General features: G+C 42.2%; 1 protein-coding gene across 13 annotated transcripts in view; it reads right to left on the bottom strand.

The window, feature by feature from the left end:
* The window catches only part of HDX (highly divergent homeobox), a 55,445-nt gene that overhangs the window by 10,009 nt on the left and 27,544 nt on the right, over nucleotides 1-17,892 (bottom strand). For 6 of the 13 annotated variants that reach the window (XM_083484699.1, XM_083484695.1, XM_083484697.1 and 3 more), the window contains 4 exons: nucleotides 16,972-17,154; nucleotides 11,340-11,547; nucleotides 8,313-8,392; nucleotides 7,956-8,033 (listed from right to left, as the gene is read on the bottom strand). In XM_083484699.1, coding sequence (XP_083340825.1) covers nucleotides 7,956-8,033; nucleotides 8,313-8,392; nucleotides 11,340-11,547; nucleotides 16,972-17,154 — 549 coding nt within the window. The remainder of the gene's footprint in view (nucleotides 1-7,955; nucleotides 8,034-8,312; nucleotides 8,393-11,339; nucleotides 11,548-16,971; nucleotides 17,155-17,892) is intronic. The other 7 variants (XM_083484700.1, XM_083484691.1, XM_083484701.1 and 4 more) reach the window with 2 other exon arrangements.

The raw sequence follows: 17,892 nt of genomic DNA, 5'->3' as shown, positions 1-17,892 counted from the left end.
AATGAACCAAATTGTTCCCTTTGTTAATCATATGAAGAGCAGACTCACTGAAATTAAAGGACTAACTCAGGCTATTCAGTTCCAAGTCAGATTGATATGAATAAAACCCCTAGCTTTTAAAAAAAAGAGATTATGTTGCAAATACATGGTAATAACTGAATGAAGTTCTACTTGAAAATTTGAAAGTATGTGTGGAACAGTATCAACAATGGGCAAAATCTAGAGAGAGAATGCTTAACAGATATTCTCTACCTGAGGCTACCAAAGTGTCTAGTCTAATCAGGTCTGCTTGTGTTCAGGTTCCAAAACCCTGTTCAGGTAAGTTGGGAACAGGTTACCACCCATGAGTGGAGAGGAGAAAGATCCCTCAGGATTGGTACCAAGTATCTTCTGCCTAGTGAACAGAGCTGTACTTCCAGCCTGCTTCAACCAAGGCTCCAAGTCAAACTACAGCCCCAGTTGTTTATTGCAGAGCCCTAATTTGGAGCAAGGGCCAGCATCACTGGGCACCTACCAAGGCACCACTGCCAATTGGTGGAGCTTCCTGGCTTTGCTGCTCCTTCTTGTGATTGCTGCTTGTCCACCTGCCCTCTCTGAATGCATAAGCAAAGACAGAGAAGCAGCCCATCTCTGCCTCTATGGATAGATGGCACCAATCAGGCCCTGGAGGAGAGGCAAGAGCAGCAAGACTGGCAAGGAGCAGATACAGCCCACTCAAGGAGAAGACTAGTGATTGAGGGACAGCAGCGTTCAGAGCCTCAAGCCAGCAAGAACCAACAAGAATGGACTGTGGGGATAAAGTCACCACCAGGTCAGACACTGCCCTGCACTCCATAATAACTGAAACTTTTACAACTAGAAGTGTGAATGGCCTCACACTAGGGAATGGTGATGGGAGCTCCAGCAAGTCCAGAGGAGTGAGGAGAAGCTAAGTTGATGGCCCTTTTTGCTCCCTGCAAATTTGCATTTCCCCTCTTCATTAGCCTGAAAACAGATTAGCCTGCAGTGCTTCCACCACCTCCGGTTCTCTTATCACAGGGGAGTGATACAAGGAGGACATTCCACAAGGCTCATTCAACAAACACTGCTGTGAGTACAACACTAGAAATATTGCACAGGTATCCACTGTGATTCCTCTTAAGAGGGCTTGATCAGGGCTCTCCCCTCCCCCCTTTAAAAGATGTCAGCTTTCCTAAATAAAAGGTGTGAAGAAAGACAGCACGCAGAAAAACATTTCAGCAAGCATGAATGATTTCCCCTTTCCTCATTTGTGAGGATGACTTGCAAATTAGAACTCCACAGTGTACTTTCTGAGCAAATATATTTTGAGGGCAGAGCAGTCGTGTGACAGGGGGAAACTCAGCACTGGGCTATGAAAGGATTGATTGTTACATTCCTCATTTAATACAACAACAGGGGAGAAATATAAAAAGAGAACATTTTAAAACAAAGAACAGATCAAATCTGGACAAGTAAAGTATGTCAAGAGCATACATTTGTCTTGTTTACACATACAGCCAAGTAGTTGCAGGACATCTGATTAATACCCTTAAGAACATTCTCATCAAAGTTTTCCACAGTGGCTAGTAAGATGCCCATAATCAGGACCTGAAAAACACACACACACACACACACACACACACACACACACACACACACACCAAGCAAATGGCATTCAGTGGTATTATGCCAAAAAATGTCTCCTGCACTTTTTTGACAATTCTCTATCAACTAATGATGGATGAAATTGCACTTGAATATTATTAAAGGGGAAAGAAAATGTCAGTGAATTTTTCTTTATGTGTCAGGAGGAGGGTTTTTGTTGTCTTTACTTTACTTTTATGGTGTCCAAGTGGTGGTCTGAGTTCCCTTCTTCCCATCTATGGGTCATCTCTTTGATGATCTGTATGCATTCTTCAACCTTCCTGGGTGACTGCATTTTATGAAAGTCCCATAATGTTCTCAGTTTGCTTTCCTGTAAGTACATGAATCTGGGGAGGCTGCCTACTGTCTACCTGACAGCTGTTCACTGTTCTGTTTTTAAATGAAATCTTTTTACTTTTTAAATAAATCAGTGTGGAGTTAGTTTTTAATACCAAAAGGAAGAACTTCCCTTAAAAATGAAAGCAGTGGATGCCTTCTTGGCGTCCTGTGCTGCAATGTACCGTATTTTTCGCTCTATAACACGCACCTGACCATAACACGCACATCGTTTTTAGAGGAGGAAAACAAGGGAAAAAATATTCTGAATGAAACAGTGGACGTATCATTTTTGTGATTCATGCTGTGGCCACAGACATGTGATCTGATGGTGAATTTGGGGTGACCCAATGCAAAAATCCTGAGAATCCCTGTGGATCCATGCTTTGTAACCACGTTTTTGCACCATTGCAGCCCCAGGCAACAGTGGGTGCGTGATTTTGGGGGGGGGGCAGGCTGTAGCCATGGACATGCTATGTGCTCTGATGGTGAATTTTGGCTGACCCAATGCAAAGATCCTGAGGATCCCTGTGGATCCATGCTTTGTAACCACGTTTTTGCACCATTGCAGCCCCAGGCAACAATGGGTGTGTGATTTTTTTGGGGGGGGGGACAGGCTGTAGCCATGGACATGCTGTGTGCTCTGATGGTGAATTTGGTGTGACCCAATGCAAAGATCCTGAGGATCCATGTGGATCCATGCTTTGTAACCACATTTTAAGTGGGGAGGGAAGGAAAAACACAGAAGGCTAAGAATGCAGGAGAGGGCTATAACGTGAGGAAAGGAAGGCAAAAGTTTTCCCCCACCCACCCACACAAGCCAGCCACTGTTTAAGGATTTCATCCTTTTAAATGGAAGAAAGCATATTTGAATGCTGTGTGTCTCCAAAAACAAAAAGCAGGAAGTCAAATCAGAATTTTAAGCCGAACCTGTAATCTCTCTTCCCTTCACAAACATTGTTCCCTCCGGAGCAGGGACAGGATAGAGCGAGGGACGCTCTGCTTTCCCCTCTACTTGCCTGGAGGGGAGGGGCTTTCCCTGCTCTTTGTTCGGACGCTCTGCTTTCCTCTCTACTTGCCTGGAGGGGAGGGGCTTTCCCTGCTCTTTGTTCCGTTTGAGCAAACACAGCAACGAAACAGAGCAGGGTGGGCAGAGAGACCCTGAGGCAGAATGCAGGAAAGCAACAGCTTTCTCACGGAGCTCCCTTCTCCCTGAAGCGCGGTTTGATTTTTGCCTTATTTTTCGGCTACAGGGACCACACATTCGCTGCATAACACGCACAGACATTTCCCCTTCCTTTTTAGGAGAAAAAATCTGCGTGTTATAGAGCGAAAAATACGGTAAATATGTCATGAGGTTAACTTCTCCCACAGGGCTTTTTCAGGCAACTGGAGAGGCTGCAGAAATATTTAATGAAAGGGAAAAATACACATATACTATCCACAACCAATAAAGTAAGTTCAATGCTGTAGATATTGAAATTATAAAGAAATCCTAAATTTCCCAAGAGGCAGAAAAATAGGAGTCCCTTTCACAGGGGATGAAAACTTTCGTCAAGCTGGAGGACAGGTTTCTGTACAGCATTCTGATTCAGTGGCAGACATCTCATAAATATGAGAGTTCCATACAGACATCAGACGATATATCGACAGGGAGGGATCTTCCCACATCCCTCCAGCTTCCCATTCTTTGCTATGGTTGGAGTATTTAAATACCATACGATATTCAGTGAAGAAAGACTGTAATATGGTAGATTGGTTTGCTGTTGTTATTTTATTCCACAATTATGCATAGCTTTGTCTTTGATAAAAAATTTAATAAAACTTTTTTTAAGACATCAGAACAAATACCTGATGACAGACCTATGGATTTGTCTACTCTCCTTTTAAAGCCACCTACATGAGTGGCCATCAATGTAGCGGTGGATTTCATGTATTAATTTTGCATTGTGTTAAGAATATTATGAAGGCTACAAGCCCAATGCTTGTTATCCTTATGTTTGAAAGGCAATGACTTTTTCAAGTTCAAATAAAGGATGGTGTGAACTACCCTTATAGCCCAGTCCTACAGATGCCTGCAAACGGCTGTTACCTCAGCCACCTTTTAACTAGTGGTGCCAAGCAAGTCAGCATCCTTAACTGGCATACTGTGGTTTGCTCTGGGATGAGGACTTCAGAACCACAGAACTGTAGTGTTGGAAAGGACCACAAGGGTCATCTGTAGCCTGACCCCCTGCAATGTTGGAATCTTTTGCCCAATGTGGGGCTCAAACCCCCAAACCCTGAGATGAAGAGGCTCATGCTCTACCAACTAAGCTATCCCTTATGAACTTAGCACTTTCATTTCTGATTAACTACTAGCACACAATGCAGCAACACTGAACTTGTGCAAAAAACAGTTGGTGGTGGTTCACAGTCCTAAATGAAACGGGATAGAAATGTCTTAAGTCCTTCATTGTAGCCATTACTTTAGCCTTTTCAACAACAAATAAGAACACCTATTCCAGGGCACATCTGAATCATGCAGAGCGTAACCATAGTATGACTTCTAACATCACAGAAATGCAAGGCTGCAACACCAGATCCCATTCGGTAGTTGCCTTGCAGGGCAGACAACAGGAATGGGCAAAACAAATTCTGAAAAATGCTTAAGTTTTACTTGATATGCTGAGTTCTTTCCAGTGGGGAAACCACTGGAAACATATTGCTCTGAATTGAAAGAGCTATTTCAGCTCGTGGCCTTTAACTATTAGAGGTTTGCCAATTACCCCTAAGCACTGTAAGGCACCTTTGAAGGCTTGAGGGATGCTGCAGTCCATAGCTTTTATTACAATAAATGTTATTTTACTGTAATAAAATATTTATTTATACTTATTTCAAGAATCAAAACTGTCAAACAACATTTTAAAAAAACATTATCTGCTGTAGGGGTTCCAATGAATTCTTTTTGAAGTCCTAACTGGAAATAAAGTTAATCATCAATTTCAAAGTGACTCCAAATTAGAAACTTTAAAATATTGGCATTGAATTTTAAAAAGCTAATAGGGCTCATTAGACCTGGTACCCTAACTGAAATTTCTCTCTGGGCTATGAGGAAGCCCAGAGGTGGGCGGGGGGGGGGGAACGACCAAAGACAAATCAGAAAGCAAAAAAATGCCCTAATGAAATACTGAGCTCATCCTAAATAATGGGAGGGGGTCCAGTGTACCCCAATAGTACTAGCACATTTTAAAAACAAAAGCAGCAAATAATGAATCAGTGTTGCAGTTTTAACCCCTACAGAGCTTTATAGGGAATATGCTGATTTTTATTTATTTTTTTATTTTACAAAACCAGAAAACCCTACTCCAGAGTTCTTGAAATGGTATAACCACAAAAAGGGGGGGGGGAGGCAAATTGTTTTCCTTACCCTAGTTTACGAAGCTGCTGGAGATCAAACAGACTCCAGTTAGCATAGGTGTTTGCTAGTTTTCATTTAGCAGTAAAGCAAACAGCAATAGCTTCACAAGTTAAATATGTTTTGTTTTTTGTTTTTGTTTAAAAAAGAGAAGGGTGGGCTGGCGGCAGCGATAAACCACCACTGGACAACTGGCCCCTTAACTGGGGAAAACAGGCAGTACAAAGTGGCTTTCAAAACAGCTGTCTTTGGGGTCCACAGAAAGCTTGGGGGGTGTTAAAAAGCTTATCCAATTTCTTACTGGCTAAAAAAGCTTGTGGGGAACCTATGAAAGCAAACACGCATATTTATGCAAATGGACTATGTGACCAAGAAGCCCACATGTCAAAACATAATTCAAAAAATCAACAAACAGGGTTTTGTAGGACATACTGTCACAACAAGACATTCAGTATTGTGACAAGTGACATTAAGAAAAGGTCATTTCCACATACACACACACATTCATTCAGAACTGCTCTTATCCTGAAGGCAGAGTCCAGAAATTAATGCATGGACATCAATTATGCACACGTTGTGTGTGCTTTAAAGACATTACTCATTTCAGTATAGGTAAAGTTCTAGTAAAAAATACATATTTTATTCTAACACCAACTGAAATTTGTTTGAGGGCGTCTGAATTGAAAGTAAGCCACCCCCAATTCTTATGTACACATGTAACCTTTTGCAATTTTGGCAAAAAACAGTTGTCACGGTTTCCAACTGCTTTTGCTCATATAGCATCAAAAGCGAATGTTCAGCTGTAATCTGCAAGCTGCTGAAATTGGAACAGCCGTCTGTCTTCAAAGCAATCAGCAGCTTCTTCCTAAACATTGGGTCTTGCGCCATCTGCCTGCGAGCATGCAATAATATCCCTACAAACTTCAATGCATCCTCATGACATTGAACTGTTTTAGTTGGCAATATTCCCCTTCCTCATCACTCACCCACCCTCAAGTTCCTGCACACTGTACGTTTTAGGATAGAGACATTAAGCAGAAATGGGTTGCCTCAAAAGGTTAATGGGTCACACAGTTTGGCAATAACAGAACAGCAGAATTGTTGTATTGTGTGACTGAAATAAATTTCTTATCTCTCTCCCTTCCGTTACCAGCTCACCAGTGTTAAGGCAAAAATGAAAATAGATTAGTTTTCATTTTGCAGAATGCCCCATGTATAATGGGTTGTGTCCTACTCAGAGTAAATATTAAGTTAGTCATGTCCATTAATTCCAATGGGTCTACTCTGACATTGGATACATTAAAAATAGGTTGTTCCATATAGTGCCTAAGTTTATGATATATTATAAACTCATTTTAAACTTTATATACCGTATTTTTCGCTCTATAACACGCACCTGACCATAACACGCACATCGTTTTTAGAGGAGGAAAACAAGGGAAAAAACATTCTGAATGAAACAGTGGATGTATCATTTTTGTGCTTCATGCTGTGACCAAAGACATGTGATCTGATGGTGAATTTGGGCTGACCCAATGCAAAGATCCTGAGGATCCATGTGGATCCATGCTTTGTAACCACGTTTTTGCATCATTGCAGCCCTAGACAACAGTGGGTGCGTGATTTTGGGGGGGGGGCAGGCTGTAGCCATGGACATGCTATGTTCTCTGGTGGTGAATTTGGGGTGACCCAGTGCAAAAATCCTGAGGATCCATGTGGATCCATGCTTTTTAACCACATTTTAGGTGGGGAGGGAAGGAAAAACACAGAAGGGACAAGGAGCACGAGAGGGGTGTACAGAGAAGCAGCTGGCTAAGAATGCAGGAGTGGGGTATAACGGGAGGGAGGAAAGGAAGGCAAAAGTTTTTCCCCCACCCACCCAGCTCTCTCTCTCTCTCTCTCTTTCCCACCTGCATGTTTTCAGCAGCACCGGAGCACAGAGAGGAAGGAACGACACTCTGCTTTCCCCTCTGCTTGCCTAGAGGGGAGGGGCTTTCCCTGCTCTTTGTTCTGTCTGAGCAAACACAGCAACGAAACAGAAAAGGGTGGGCAGTAAGACCCTGAGGCAGAATGCAGGAAAGCAGCAGCTTCCTCTTTTCAGGTTTCCCTTCTCCGTGACTGCGCGATTTGATTTTTGCCTGATTTTTCGGCTCCAGGGACCACACATTTGCTCAATAACACGCACAGACATTTCCCCTTCCTTTTTAGGAGAAAAAAATCTGCGTGTTATAGAGAGAAAAATACGGTAAGTTTATAATCAACTGTAATTTCGTTGGCTCATCAATTCCTATGTTAGTTTTTTCAGTTACCCCAAAGAAAGCTGCCTTCAACTGAAGAATGTTGGGCTTTCAATATTTTGTAAAAAAAAAAAAAACCTGTTATCATTTAAGAGTTTGATTTTTTAAGTGAACATTTGATGTCTTGTGTCTTTCTTTGCTTCTTTTGAATTTCTTCAAAACTAATCCTTTCAGGCTCCTATTTCCATTCCTTGAACAAAGCCTGCACTTTGGGTTTCAGCTGATTAATCACCTTTCTATTTGTATACAAATGTTAGCTGTTTTCTACAGGAGTTACTTACTTTGAATTCCAGAAGACAATTCAATTGTTCTATTTCACTTATCATACCATCTTCTTCATCGTCTATGATTTGTATTGTCTGAAAAGGCAAATGGTGCTTTTCATTTTGAAATCAAAAAGGTACTGACATACGATTAGAACATCAGATGCCCCTGCATCTTTTTGGTTGTTTTTAACCAATTGAGAGGTTTTCAGGATGTGTGACTCTGTGCACATCCTAGTTTCTGCATTTGCATAAAAGAGCCTTGAATATAGAACCTACCAGAAAAACAATGGAAAAAACTGTGGCCCTTCATACATCAGCCCATCCGAGTAACTGGATTTAATCAAACTATTAAGTTTTAGGAAACATCCGTACCCCATTAGTGTCAGTTAGAGTAGCCTGGTCTTCTCTTCCGTGGCCAGTGTCTTCATTCTGAAGAACTTCACTTTGTTCTTCTACAGAAATGAAACAAAATATGTGTTTCTAGAATAAGTTCCTGAATTCATAAGGTGTTATGCAATTCACACCTTACGGGGGGGGGGGAATGCTGCCCATTTCACACACACCATACTTTTTTCCAGCACTGAATTCAACCTCGAAGCTTATAGTAATGATCCGTTCTCCAAATACAACCTCTGCTGCCTATTAATTTACACAATCAGAAGAAATAACCTTTAGTTAACATAGAGGTTCTGGACTATTAAGTGGTCATATTCTGAAGCTAACATTGTTAGAAACTGTAATAATCTTACAATCTATAGTCCAGCTATAAGGATCACTATGCCATCACCATGGGATGGTAAACAAATTTCTTTTTAAGGATTATCTGCATCAAAGCACATTACTCAATCCAAAACAGTAGCCAAGTTCCACCAAAATTCAAATACACAAGACAGCTAAAACAGTGAATACTGAATGGCAGATCCATTGTATGTCCTAGAGTCCCATTGGTGTCTCTTTAAGTTTGGGGTGGGGAATCTTTTTCAACTCAAGGGCTATATTCTGCCATGGACAACCTTCCAGGGCTGTGTGCCAGGTATGGATGGGGTCAGAGGTAAAAGGGGGCAGGGTATTGGACATATTTACAGTGGGCTACACTCCAGTCACACAAAAATTTCTATACATACACATATTTCAGGCATATTAAAGGACACGTTAAGGCAAGGTAAGAATACTTGAGCTTTGTGCAGGGATGGCAAGGTTGTGGCCTAGAGAGAGCTCCAAGGGCCTGACAGTAAGGCCTGGAGGTCCACATTTGGCTCATGGGCCAGCGGTTCTCCTCTGATTGAACAAGTTTTGAGCTATGTGTGTGTGTGTGTGTGTGTGTGGATAATAACCAAGCCTCTTTTTATTCTGCTCTTAAGAAATTATGTATTTATCCTGCAGCTGTGTGGGGTATTGATTACAATCATCTTCTTCCTGCCTCTCCCTGGCAGTTCCATCTCATAAGTGTCACAGTGCCAGACCCAATTAATATTAAGGCAGCTTTTCACTTGAATTGCAGTGTGTTCTGACTATTTCTCTACTGTCCTGTTGTTGGAGTTGATTCCTTCGCCCCAAGGCAGAGAAGATCTGCAGACTTTGTTAACTTACTTGGCTTTCAGTCATCTTCAACCAATTCTATGTTATCTTACTCTTTTTATAATTGAAATTCTGACAAACCCATCACAAGTTTGCTCCCAACAGTTCTCGGGTTCTTCAGCCACTTTCTCAGCAAGTTGTTCAAACAAAATGATAAGATCAAGCCTGGCATACAAATCTGCAAATGTGTCTAATTTTTTTTTTAAAGTTCAGAAGCCAAAGTCTTTGTTGGTTTGCTCTAGTCAGAAACACCAGGAGCAATTAGCTGAACTTGTAAAGCTAGTGAAATGTGCAACTTAAAGTTCACTCCTAACTAAATAAGTTGTTGGTTCTTCCGTTTTGTAACACTGCATCAAAATCAATGCTGTTGTGGCTCTACCACCTGCTATGTAGTCAAGTTTGAATTACAGTTGCCATTTCACTTGGGCAAGGAACTGGCTTTTTGTTAAGGGGTCACTGTAATACCCCTTTCCTCCTGAAAGGCCAGCCACCCTGTTACACAGCTGGACCTGCCTGCTGCTGAACTGATTAATGGGAGATGTTCAAAAATACTGATACTGATCACCACCCTGACTGGGACTGGTTTCCACACTAGGGATGGGGCTTGAAGAGGCAGACATTTTCTAGACATCTTCCCATGTGGCAGGCACTTTGATGCCTCTTCCTTGAGTAGAACTAATATCTTGAGGTGGGATGGGGGAAAGCCACCTATACAAACCACTCTGCAGTTACCAGTGCTTTTCTTTTAGAAACAAAAGGTTCCAGTACTGTGTACCCTTGAGTAACCCCAGAAAAAAAGCACTGGCAGTTACCATTCTTAATCACACCCTCAAAAATCTGGAACAAACTACTGAGGATGTACAGAAGCTACCAAGCAGCTAGCTTTATCCTACATCCTCATGGCAACAACAATGTATTCAATCCAGAGAGGTGCCTGAACAATCCTCTCTGACCCTGAGGGACAAACCACATTCACTGTGACTCAAAGATCCAGCTCTCACTCCTTGACATGTGGTTTTTGTAAATGTGTACAATGGCACTTCTACATGCAATATGAGCCTCATTTCAACTGAGCACATGCTTTCTTCTAGCAAATCCTGCTCTCTCCACTTCTAACTTTCAGCTGTGTTTTCAGTTGGCAAAGTGTTATAGCTCAGTGGTATGCCCAGTAGCAGTCAGAGGTGTAAGCAAAGGCGAGGAGCCATTTTGCACTTGGCTTCCGAATGGCAAGCATCACTGAGGCAGGAGCACGGCAAGGGGAGCTGAATGCAGCACATGCAAGCAGTGAAGTCAATCCAATACTTCTGCCATCATCCCCACCGAACAACAGGCTCTCTACGCCTCATCCACCCCCCACACAGCAAGCAGAAGCAGTGCTTGCTAACTGCAAGTCAGGTGCACAACACCACCCTGTCTTCACTGCCCAACTGACTACTACAAGGTATGCCGTTTGCTTTGTGTACAAAAGGTCCCAAGTTCAATCCCGGGCATCTCCAGGTGGGACTGGGAAAGACCCTATCTGAAACTCTGGAGAGCTGCTGCCAGTAAACATAGCCAATGAGGTAGGTGGGGGGGCCAATGGTCTGACATTTTATAAGGCTGCTTCCTTATCTTTTGAGGATTTCCCAGGGCTAAAGGAAAACTTTGTAATCCTGAACATATTTAGATTTAGCCCCAAGTAAATGCATTTAGGATCCAAATGCTAGTTACTTCCTGGGAGTAGCTTTGGAATAAAGGGAGGCAACATTCAGGCAACATTCAGACTATTAGGTTAAGATTGAACAGAAATAACAATATAATACTAGTGACAAGTTTGAATACCTTGTGAGCTTCCTTCTGATAAACATATTGAAACTTCATCATTCCTGTCATTATCATCTCCAACATCTGTCGAAGCATCATCTTCTGGAATGGTTATTGATCTACTGCTGGAATCAGATTGATTGGGGAAAAGAGCAGGGCCACCTAGAGGAGGGAGGACTTCAATTCCCATTAGACGATATTTTCGTCTTCGATTCCCAATCCAAGTCTTGTAATGAGAAGCAGACATGGAGAACATCAGAAGTTGTAACTAATTCTGTATAATAGTATAACTTTGTGTTAATGGAAATGTTACTTCTGTATGCACGCTACTGTATTTCTTTGTAGCTTTTTTAAATAAAAAAAATCAATAAAAATTATACTAAAAGAAGTTATACTTGATTCAGAAGTTGGAATGTAAAGGAGGAAAGCCCTGAGATCTCCAAGTCTAGGAGACCACAATTTCCCTGCATAAAGCAACTGGAAACAGTCTGCCTACTGTTTTCCTGGCGCTAAAGAACAGGCAGAGGTTCCCCAAAGATACAAGCAGCAGCAAGAGTCCGAATTGGAGCATATGACCCTAGTGTGGTGTCAACTTTACTGGCTCCCCATTTACTTCTGGGCCCAATTCGAAGTGCAGATATTGACCTTTAAAGCCCTAAGCAGCCTGGAAATAGGATATTTTAACAGGAGTAGGGAACTGATAGCCTTCCAGTTGGTGGGATACAATTCCCATCATCCCTGACCATTGGCTATGCTGCCTGGGACTGATGGCATTTCAAGCCAACATAATCTAGAAGGCCTCAAATTCCACATTTGTCTTAAGGACTGCCTCCTTCCACAGGAGCCTACATGCTCTGATAGATCTTCAGCTGAGGTCCTGGATCCATGCCCCTGTTGTCTGATATGCTCAAAAATGATAATGCAGAGATGGAAAAATTTCAGAAAAGGGCAACCAAAATAATCAAAGAAATGGAGCAACTCCCCTATGAGGAAAGGCTGCAGAGTTTGGGACCTTCTGGAGAAAAGGCAAGTAAGAGAGGCAAGTGATAGAAGTTTATAAAATAATGCCTAGCATGGAGAGAGAGGACAGAGAAAAGCTTTTTCTCCATCACTTGTAACATTCAAACTTATGGACATCCAATGAAGCTAAATGTTGGAAGATTTGTGAAAGATAAAAGAAAGTACTTCTTCACAAGATACATATAAAGTATGGAACTCACTCCCACAGTGACGGCCACCAACCTATACAGCTTTAGAAAATAATTTGACAAATTCATGGCAATCAATGGCTACTAGCTATGATGGCTATTATCTTTCTCCACAGTTGGAGGTAGTAATGCTTCTGAATATCAGTTGCTGGAAACCATGGTAGGAGAAAGTAATCTTGTGCTCAGGTCCTGCTTGAGGACTGGGTTGGTCCATAGGCATCGGGTGGCCACTGTGAGAAGATGATGCTGGACTATATTGGCCATTAGCTTGATACAATAGGCTCTTCTTATGTTCTTTTAAAGTAAGGCTGGCGAATATGTGGGATAAGGTCTTTCTGAACACCACATCTAGGCTTTGGAACTCTCTTTCCCTGGGTGCTTGCTTGGTCCTTCACCCCATCTCTTATAAAGACCCCTCTTGGGGGGCTTTTGGGGAGTATATAGCATCACAATACTATTGTGTCCTTGTTGGTTGCTTGCCAGCCACTTAGATGGTCACTGATATAGACCTCATCAAAATGTTTCCATGAGATGGCCAATCCTCTGCATGGTTACAGCCAATCAACATACACAGCTGCATCTCATGGTACAGAACCGGGGCACTGCAAGTGGGGGAGCTGTATGTCTAAAAGTTCTTCCTCTCACAATCTCCTTGCTCTTTTCTTGCATGACAGAATGGCACTAATAAAAATATATAGCACCTGCTCTCTTTTAAATATTTAACCTCAGTAGACCAACTTAAAAACTATGCTTTATTTAGTGGTGTTTCCATTTTTAGAAATGGTGGGCTATGGTGAGGCATTACTGCACCCTCAACAGATCAGTGAAATACTAAGTCAAAAACACAAGGGCTCATGAATTGCTCCTTTAGCTGGAAAGTCAACAACTTCAACAAACCAAAGTTGTTTTGTATGTTTATAAAACAAAACCGAACAAAACCCAATATGCTTGAATTAATTGTTGATTACGTTAAACTGAACTGGCCAGAGACCTACTTAGTCCTTTTGAAAAGATAGTATTTCCATTACGGCAATGTTTAATTGAGCTCTTGCAGAATGAAAAGGAAGTAGTGGGGGTGGTGAACTACAAATAAAACATTGCTAAAGAAGCACCTTAGTCCTGGGGAGGAAAGTATGTAGAATTTAGGTATCAAGAGGCAGAAAAAAAGAACTGACATCGTGTCTCTTTTCTCACAAATTCACTATGGCTGAAACAGTTGGTTAGAAATTCTCTGTCCAGAAAAATCTTGCCTCCTTCCTAGATAGCTGTGCAGCAAAGGGCTTCAGAATGGGAGCCTAGTAACTGCACTGCTATTTCCACCCTAGCCTAACAATGCCTAACTCTGGAGCTCTTGTTGGGGCCAAATGGCTCATTAACTACTGTCTCTTTTCTACACTACCATCCTCACCACCCTGCCTAGACCCTAGATCTATCCATGTGATGCTTCTGCAAGTCAGCTGAGAATCTGGCCAGATCACACAAGGCTCCTGTATGTTGGCTACCACATTCCTACATCATAGTTGCTTTTCAGGTCACCGTCCTCAACCCTCTAAAGCACATTAGTTATTATAGCATAGTTTCCATGAAGCTGAAGTAACCTTCCAGGTCTGCAAGGGGTATTTTGGAAGATGAATCACATTTCTTTTTTTGATAGTTACAAGCTTCGTGGATCATGGGAATTCTGTGGACATAGTGTATTTGGATTTCAGTAAGGCTTTTGACAAAGTCCCCCATGATATTTTTGAAGAAAAGATGGTAAAATATGGACTGGACAATATAACAGTTAGATAGATTTGTAGTTGGCTGACTAAACAAACCCAAAGAGTGCTCACTAACGGTTCCTTGTGATCCTGGAAAAAAGTGACAAGAGGGTTGCCGTGGGGTTCTGTTCTAGGTCCATTGTCTGACATCTTTATAAAAAACTTGGATGAAGTGATTGAAGGAATGCTCATCAAATGTGCAAATGACACTAAACTGGGAGAGGTAGCCTATGCTGTGGAAGATAGAATTGAGATTCCAGATGACCTCAACATATTGGAATAATGGCTAAAAACTTAAAAAAACGAGAGAGAGAGAATTTCAATGGAGGAAATTTCAGGTTCTACACTTAGGCAGGAAGAACCAGCTACAGAAATATAAGATGAGAACCACCTGGATTGCCAGTAGTACATGTGAAAACGATATAGGGTAGACCACATGCTTAATGAGTCAAAAGATGTAGCAGCTAAAAAGAAGGCTGCATTTAAAAAAAGTATAGTGTCCAGATCGCATCTGGAGTCCTGTGTCCAGTCTCAAGCACCACAATTTAAGGAGGATATTGACAAGAGGGAATGTGTGCAGAGGAGGGCAACCAAGATGATCAAGGGTCAGGAAACTAAACATTATGAGGAATGATTGAGAGGACTGCATGTATTTAGCCTGGTAAAGAGGAGACCAAGAGGAGACATGATAGCCATCTTATAATATCTCAAGGACTCCTGCATGGAGGATGGAGCCAGCTTGTTTTCTTCTGCTCTGGAGGGTAAGACCTTAACCAGTAGCTTCAAGTTATGAAAGAGGAGATCCCAACTAAACATCAGGAAGAACTTTCTGGCAGTAAGAGCTGTTAAGACACTAGAACAGACTTCCACAAGAAGTGGTGGGCTGTATTTCTTTTGATGTGTTTAAGCAAAAGTTGGATGTCCATCTGTCATGTATGATCTAGTTGAGATTCCTGCACTGCAGGGGCTTGGACTAGATGGCCTTCAGGATCCATTCCAAATCTACAATCCTATGATTCTATGCTAGCTGCTGAGGTGCCAGTCCCTGGCAGGCCCTACCACTGATGCATGCTCTTTCTACCCTTTCCTGAAAAATACTGGGTGCTTTACAGTGAAGGTCTGAACTTTAGCATAATGTCACTTTGAAATACTGCGGGGAATTAACAGCAGCAGCTCCCAGATATCAGCAGGAGCCACCCAGCATTCCCTGGTATGCTGCTGCCAGGCACTAGCAGCTAAGTCTGCCAGCCAGACACTTTGCCAAGGACCCCCTACACCTTGCCCTGTAAGGAACACCAGTTAAAGTGGTCAGCAGACAACATCTTTTGACAACTGCTGCTCTGGCAACATAATCAACTTTGTAGAAGGACAGCAATTTATTTTTCCCTGAAAAGTTTCTTAATGGTTAAATGGGCCAGATCCTTATGTCTCCCACACCACCCCAAGCCAACGTATCTTTATTTACCCCACACCCACATGGTAGGCAGGTGAACCATAGCTGAAATGGCCTCATAAGCTAGAAGCTGAGTATAACTAGGTTCACAGGCCAGGAGATACCACCTTTGCCTTTGCAAATTTTCTGTCCTCAATTTCTGTTAACCACTATTCCCAGCTAGGCACCATCTTCTTGCTAATCATTAGCACATTGGTTAGTACCTAGAATCTGCAGCATTTTCCAAAGTGCTGATTCAACAACTTCCAACTCACTGTAGAGACTGCAAGTGTTACAAAACCCAAAATCACTTTTGCAGTGTTTGACCTGCGTCAGTTGTTTCACACATGCAAACCGCTAGCTGAAACATAATCACTGATTAAGGGGGTCTTTGCTATCATTTTTGGAGGTTCAGAAGACAGTCAAATTTGGGGTTAATAGTTCTGCATAAGGAATAACTAACCAAAGAGAAACTAAGTTTCCCAGTGGTCAGGAGATCGAATTTCAACACATCTAGTCACCTGTAGACCAATTACATTGAAGTTACACAGTTTAAAGTATCCTAAGAACCACCTTCGCCCACAGGTGCCTCTCCTAAACTCAGTTCAACATCTGAGGTCCTACTTCATGTCTCTCCTCCAACTGAGGTTCATCAGTTGAGAAAGAGGAGCAACGCATTTTCAGTTGTGGCACTGCCTGCCCTATGGAGGCTGCCCCTCCATGCCTTCCGGCACCTGGTGAAAACCTGGCTCTTTACAGGCCTTTTGAGAGAAGCTACTGAACATCTGTTCTGCCTGCTGATTTTCTTGTAACACTTTATCATGCTGCTTGATATTGCATGATATTGCATGTACAGGCGTTCTGGGTCATTGTGCACTTGCATGAAATCGTGTGCAATTGAAACACCCCCTTCCATCCCGCTCTCACCTCATTCAGCCCACAACCTGCCCCTACCCCACTCCCGTTCTGCCCTTTTAGTGACGTCTTATGTTTCCAGGTCACTTCCAGGTTCGGAACTGCGCGTGTGTGCGCAATTGCGCACATATCTGTTGCGCCTAAAACGTTGCTTGCCTGTATCTCCATCCTCTTGTGTGCTCTGAGTTCCCCTAGTGGAAGGAAAGAAGGGCAGAAATTTCTAAAATAAACACTGACATTTAAGTCCCACTGAGTGCAGTGGGCTATGTAGGCCTGGATATCAGTTATCTCTACTTCACTGAGTTAGACCAGGCTGTTACCTAATACAGTGGTACCTTGGGTGAAGTACTTAATTCGTTCCGGAGGTCCGTTCTCAACCTGAAGCTGTTCTTAACCTGAAGCACCACTTTAGCTAATGGGCTCTCCTGCTGTTGCCGCGCCGCCGGAGCACGATTTCTGTTCTCATCCTGCAGCAAAGTAACCCGAGGAACTATTTCTGGGTTAGCGGAGTCTGTAACCTGAAGCGTATGTAACCTGAAGCGTATGTAACTTGAGGTACCACTGTATGCTCCTCCCCACACACCTTTAGGATATGCTAATATTTCCCAAAGTATTTTCCCTCTTTTGAAATTTCAACAACGCAGAATGAAACACTGCAAAACACGTTTACCTGCTCTGAATACTTAATTTTGGGAACAAAATCTGGGGTTTCCTGCTTTAGTTTTGGGGGAAGATGGGGAGGGCAGAGAAAGGACACAGAATACATAAATTCCTGAATATTAATGTTGTTTGGAAATATATATGCAAACATATATATTTCAGGGGAAATGCTTCTATCTGCTTTAGGTAATTTTCACCAATTTGTTGTTTTAAAGATAATGGTGAGTATCATCCTCACTGTGAGACAAGAAGTTAAAGTGGTTAGGGTGTTGAAGTAGAACTGGGGAAGATTTTGATTCTGATTTCTACTCAGCCATTAAGCTCACTGTTTGACCAGTTTAGGGTACCAAGCAGAGGTCTTTCACAACTCCCAAGGTGAGTGACAATGAACATAGCACCAGAAACATGCAAAGGATTACTCCCAACACAGAACTGTGTTGCTCCCTTAGCAAAATAACATAACATAACATACTCAGCTCCCAACACAGAATTGTACTGCTCCCTTGCAAAAAAATAAAAATAAAACTCAGCTCCCTTCTCCTTCACAAGGAGCTTTTATATTTTGATTAACTGCACAAGTTATTCCTTTTCAGTTC

Source organism: Podarcis liolepis (genome assembly GCF_965112155.1).
Source record: "Podarcis liolepis genome assembly, chromosome: Z".
NCBI classification, from domain to species: domain Eukaryota; kingdom Metazoa; phylum Chordata; class Lepidosauria; order Squamata; family Lacertidae; genus Podarcis; species Podarcis liolepis.
The sequence above is the reverse complement of the archived record's forward strand: the minus strand, read 5'-3'. Positions and strand labels throughout refer to the sequence as shown.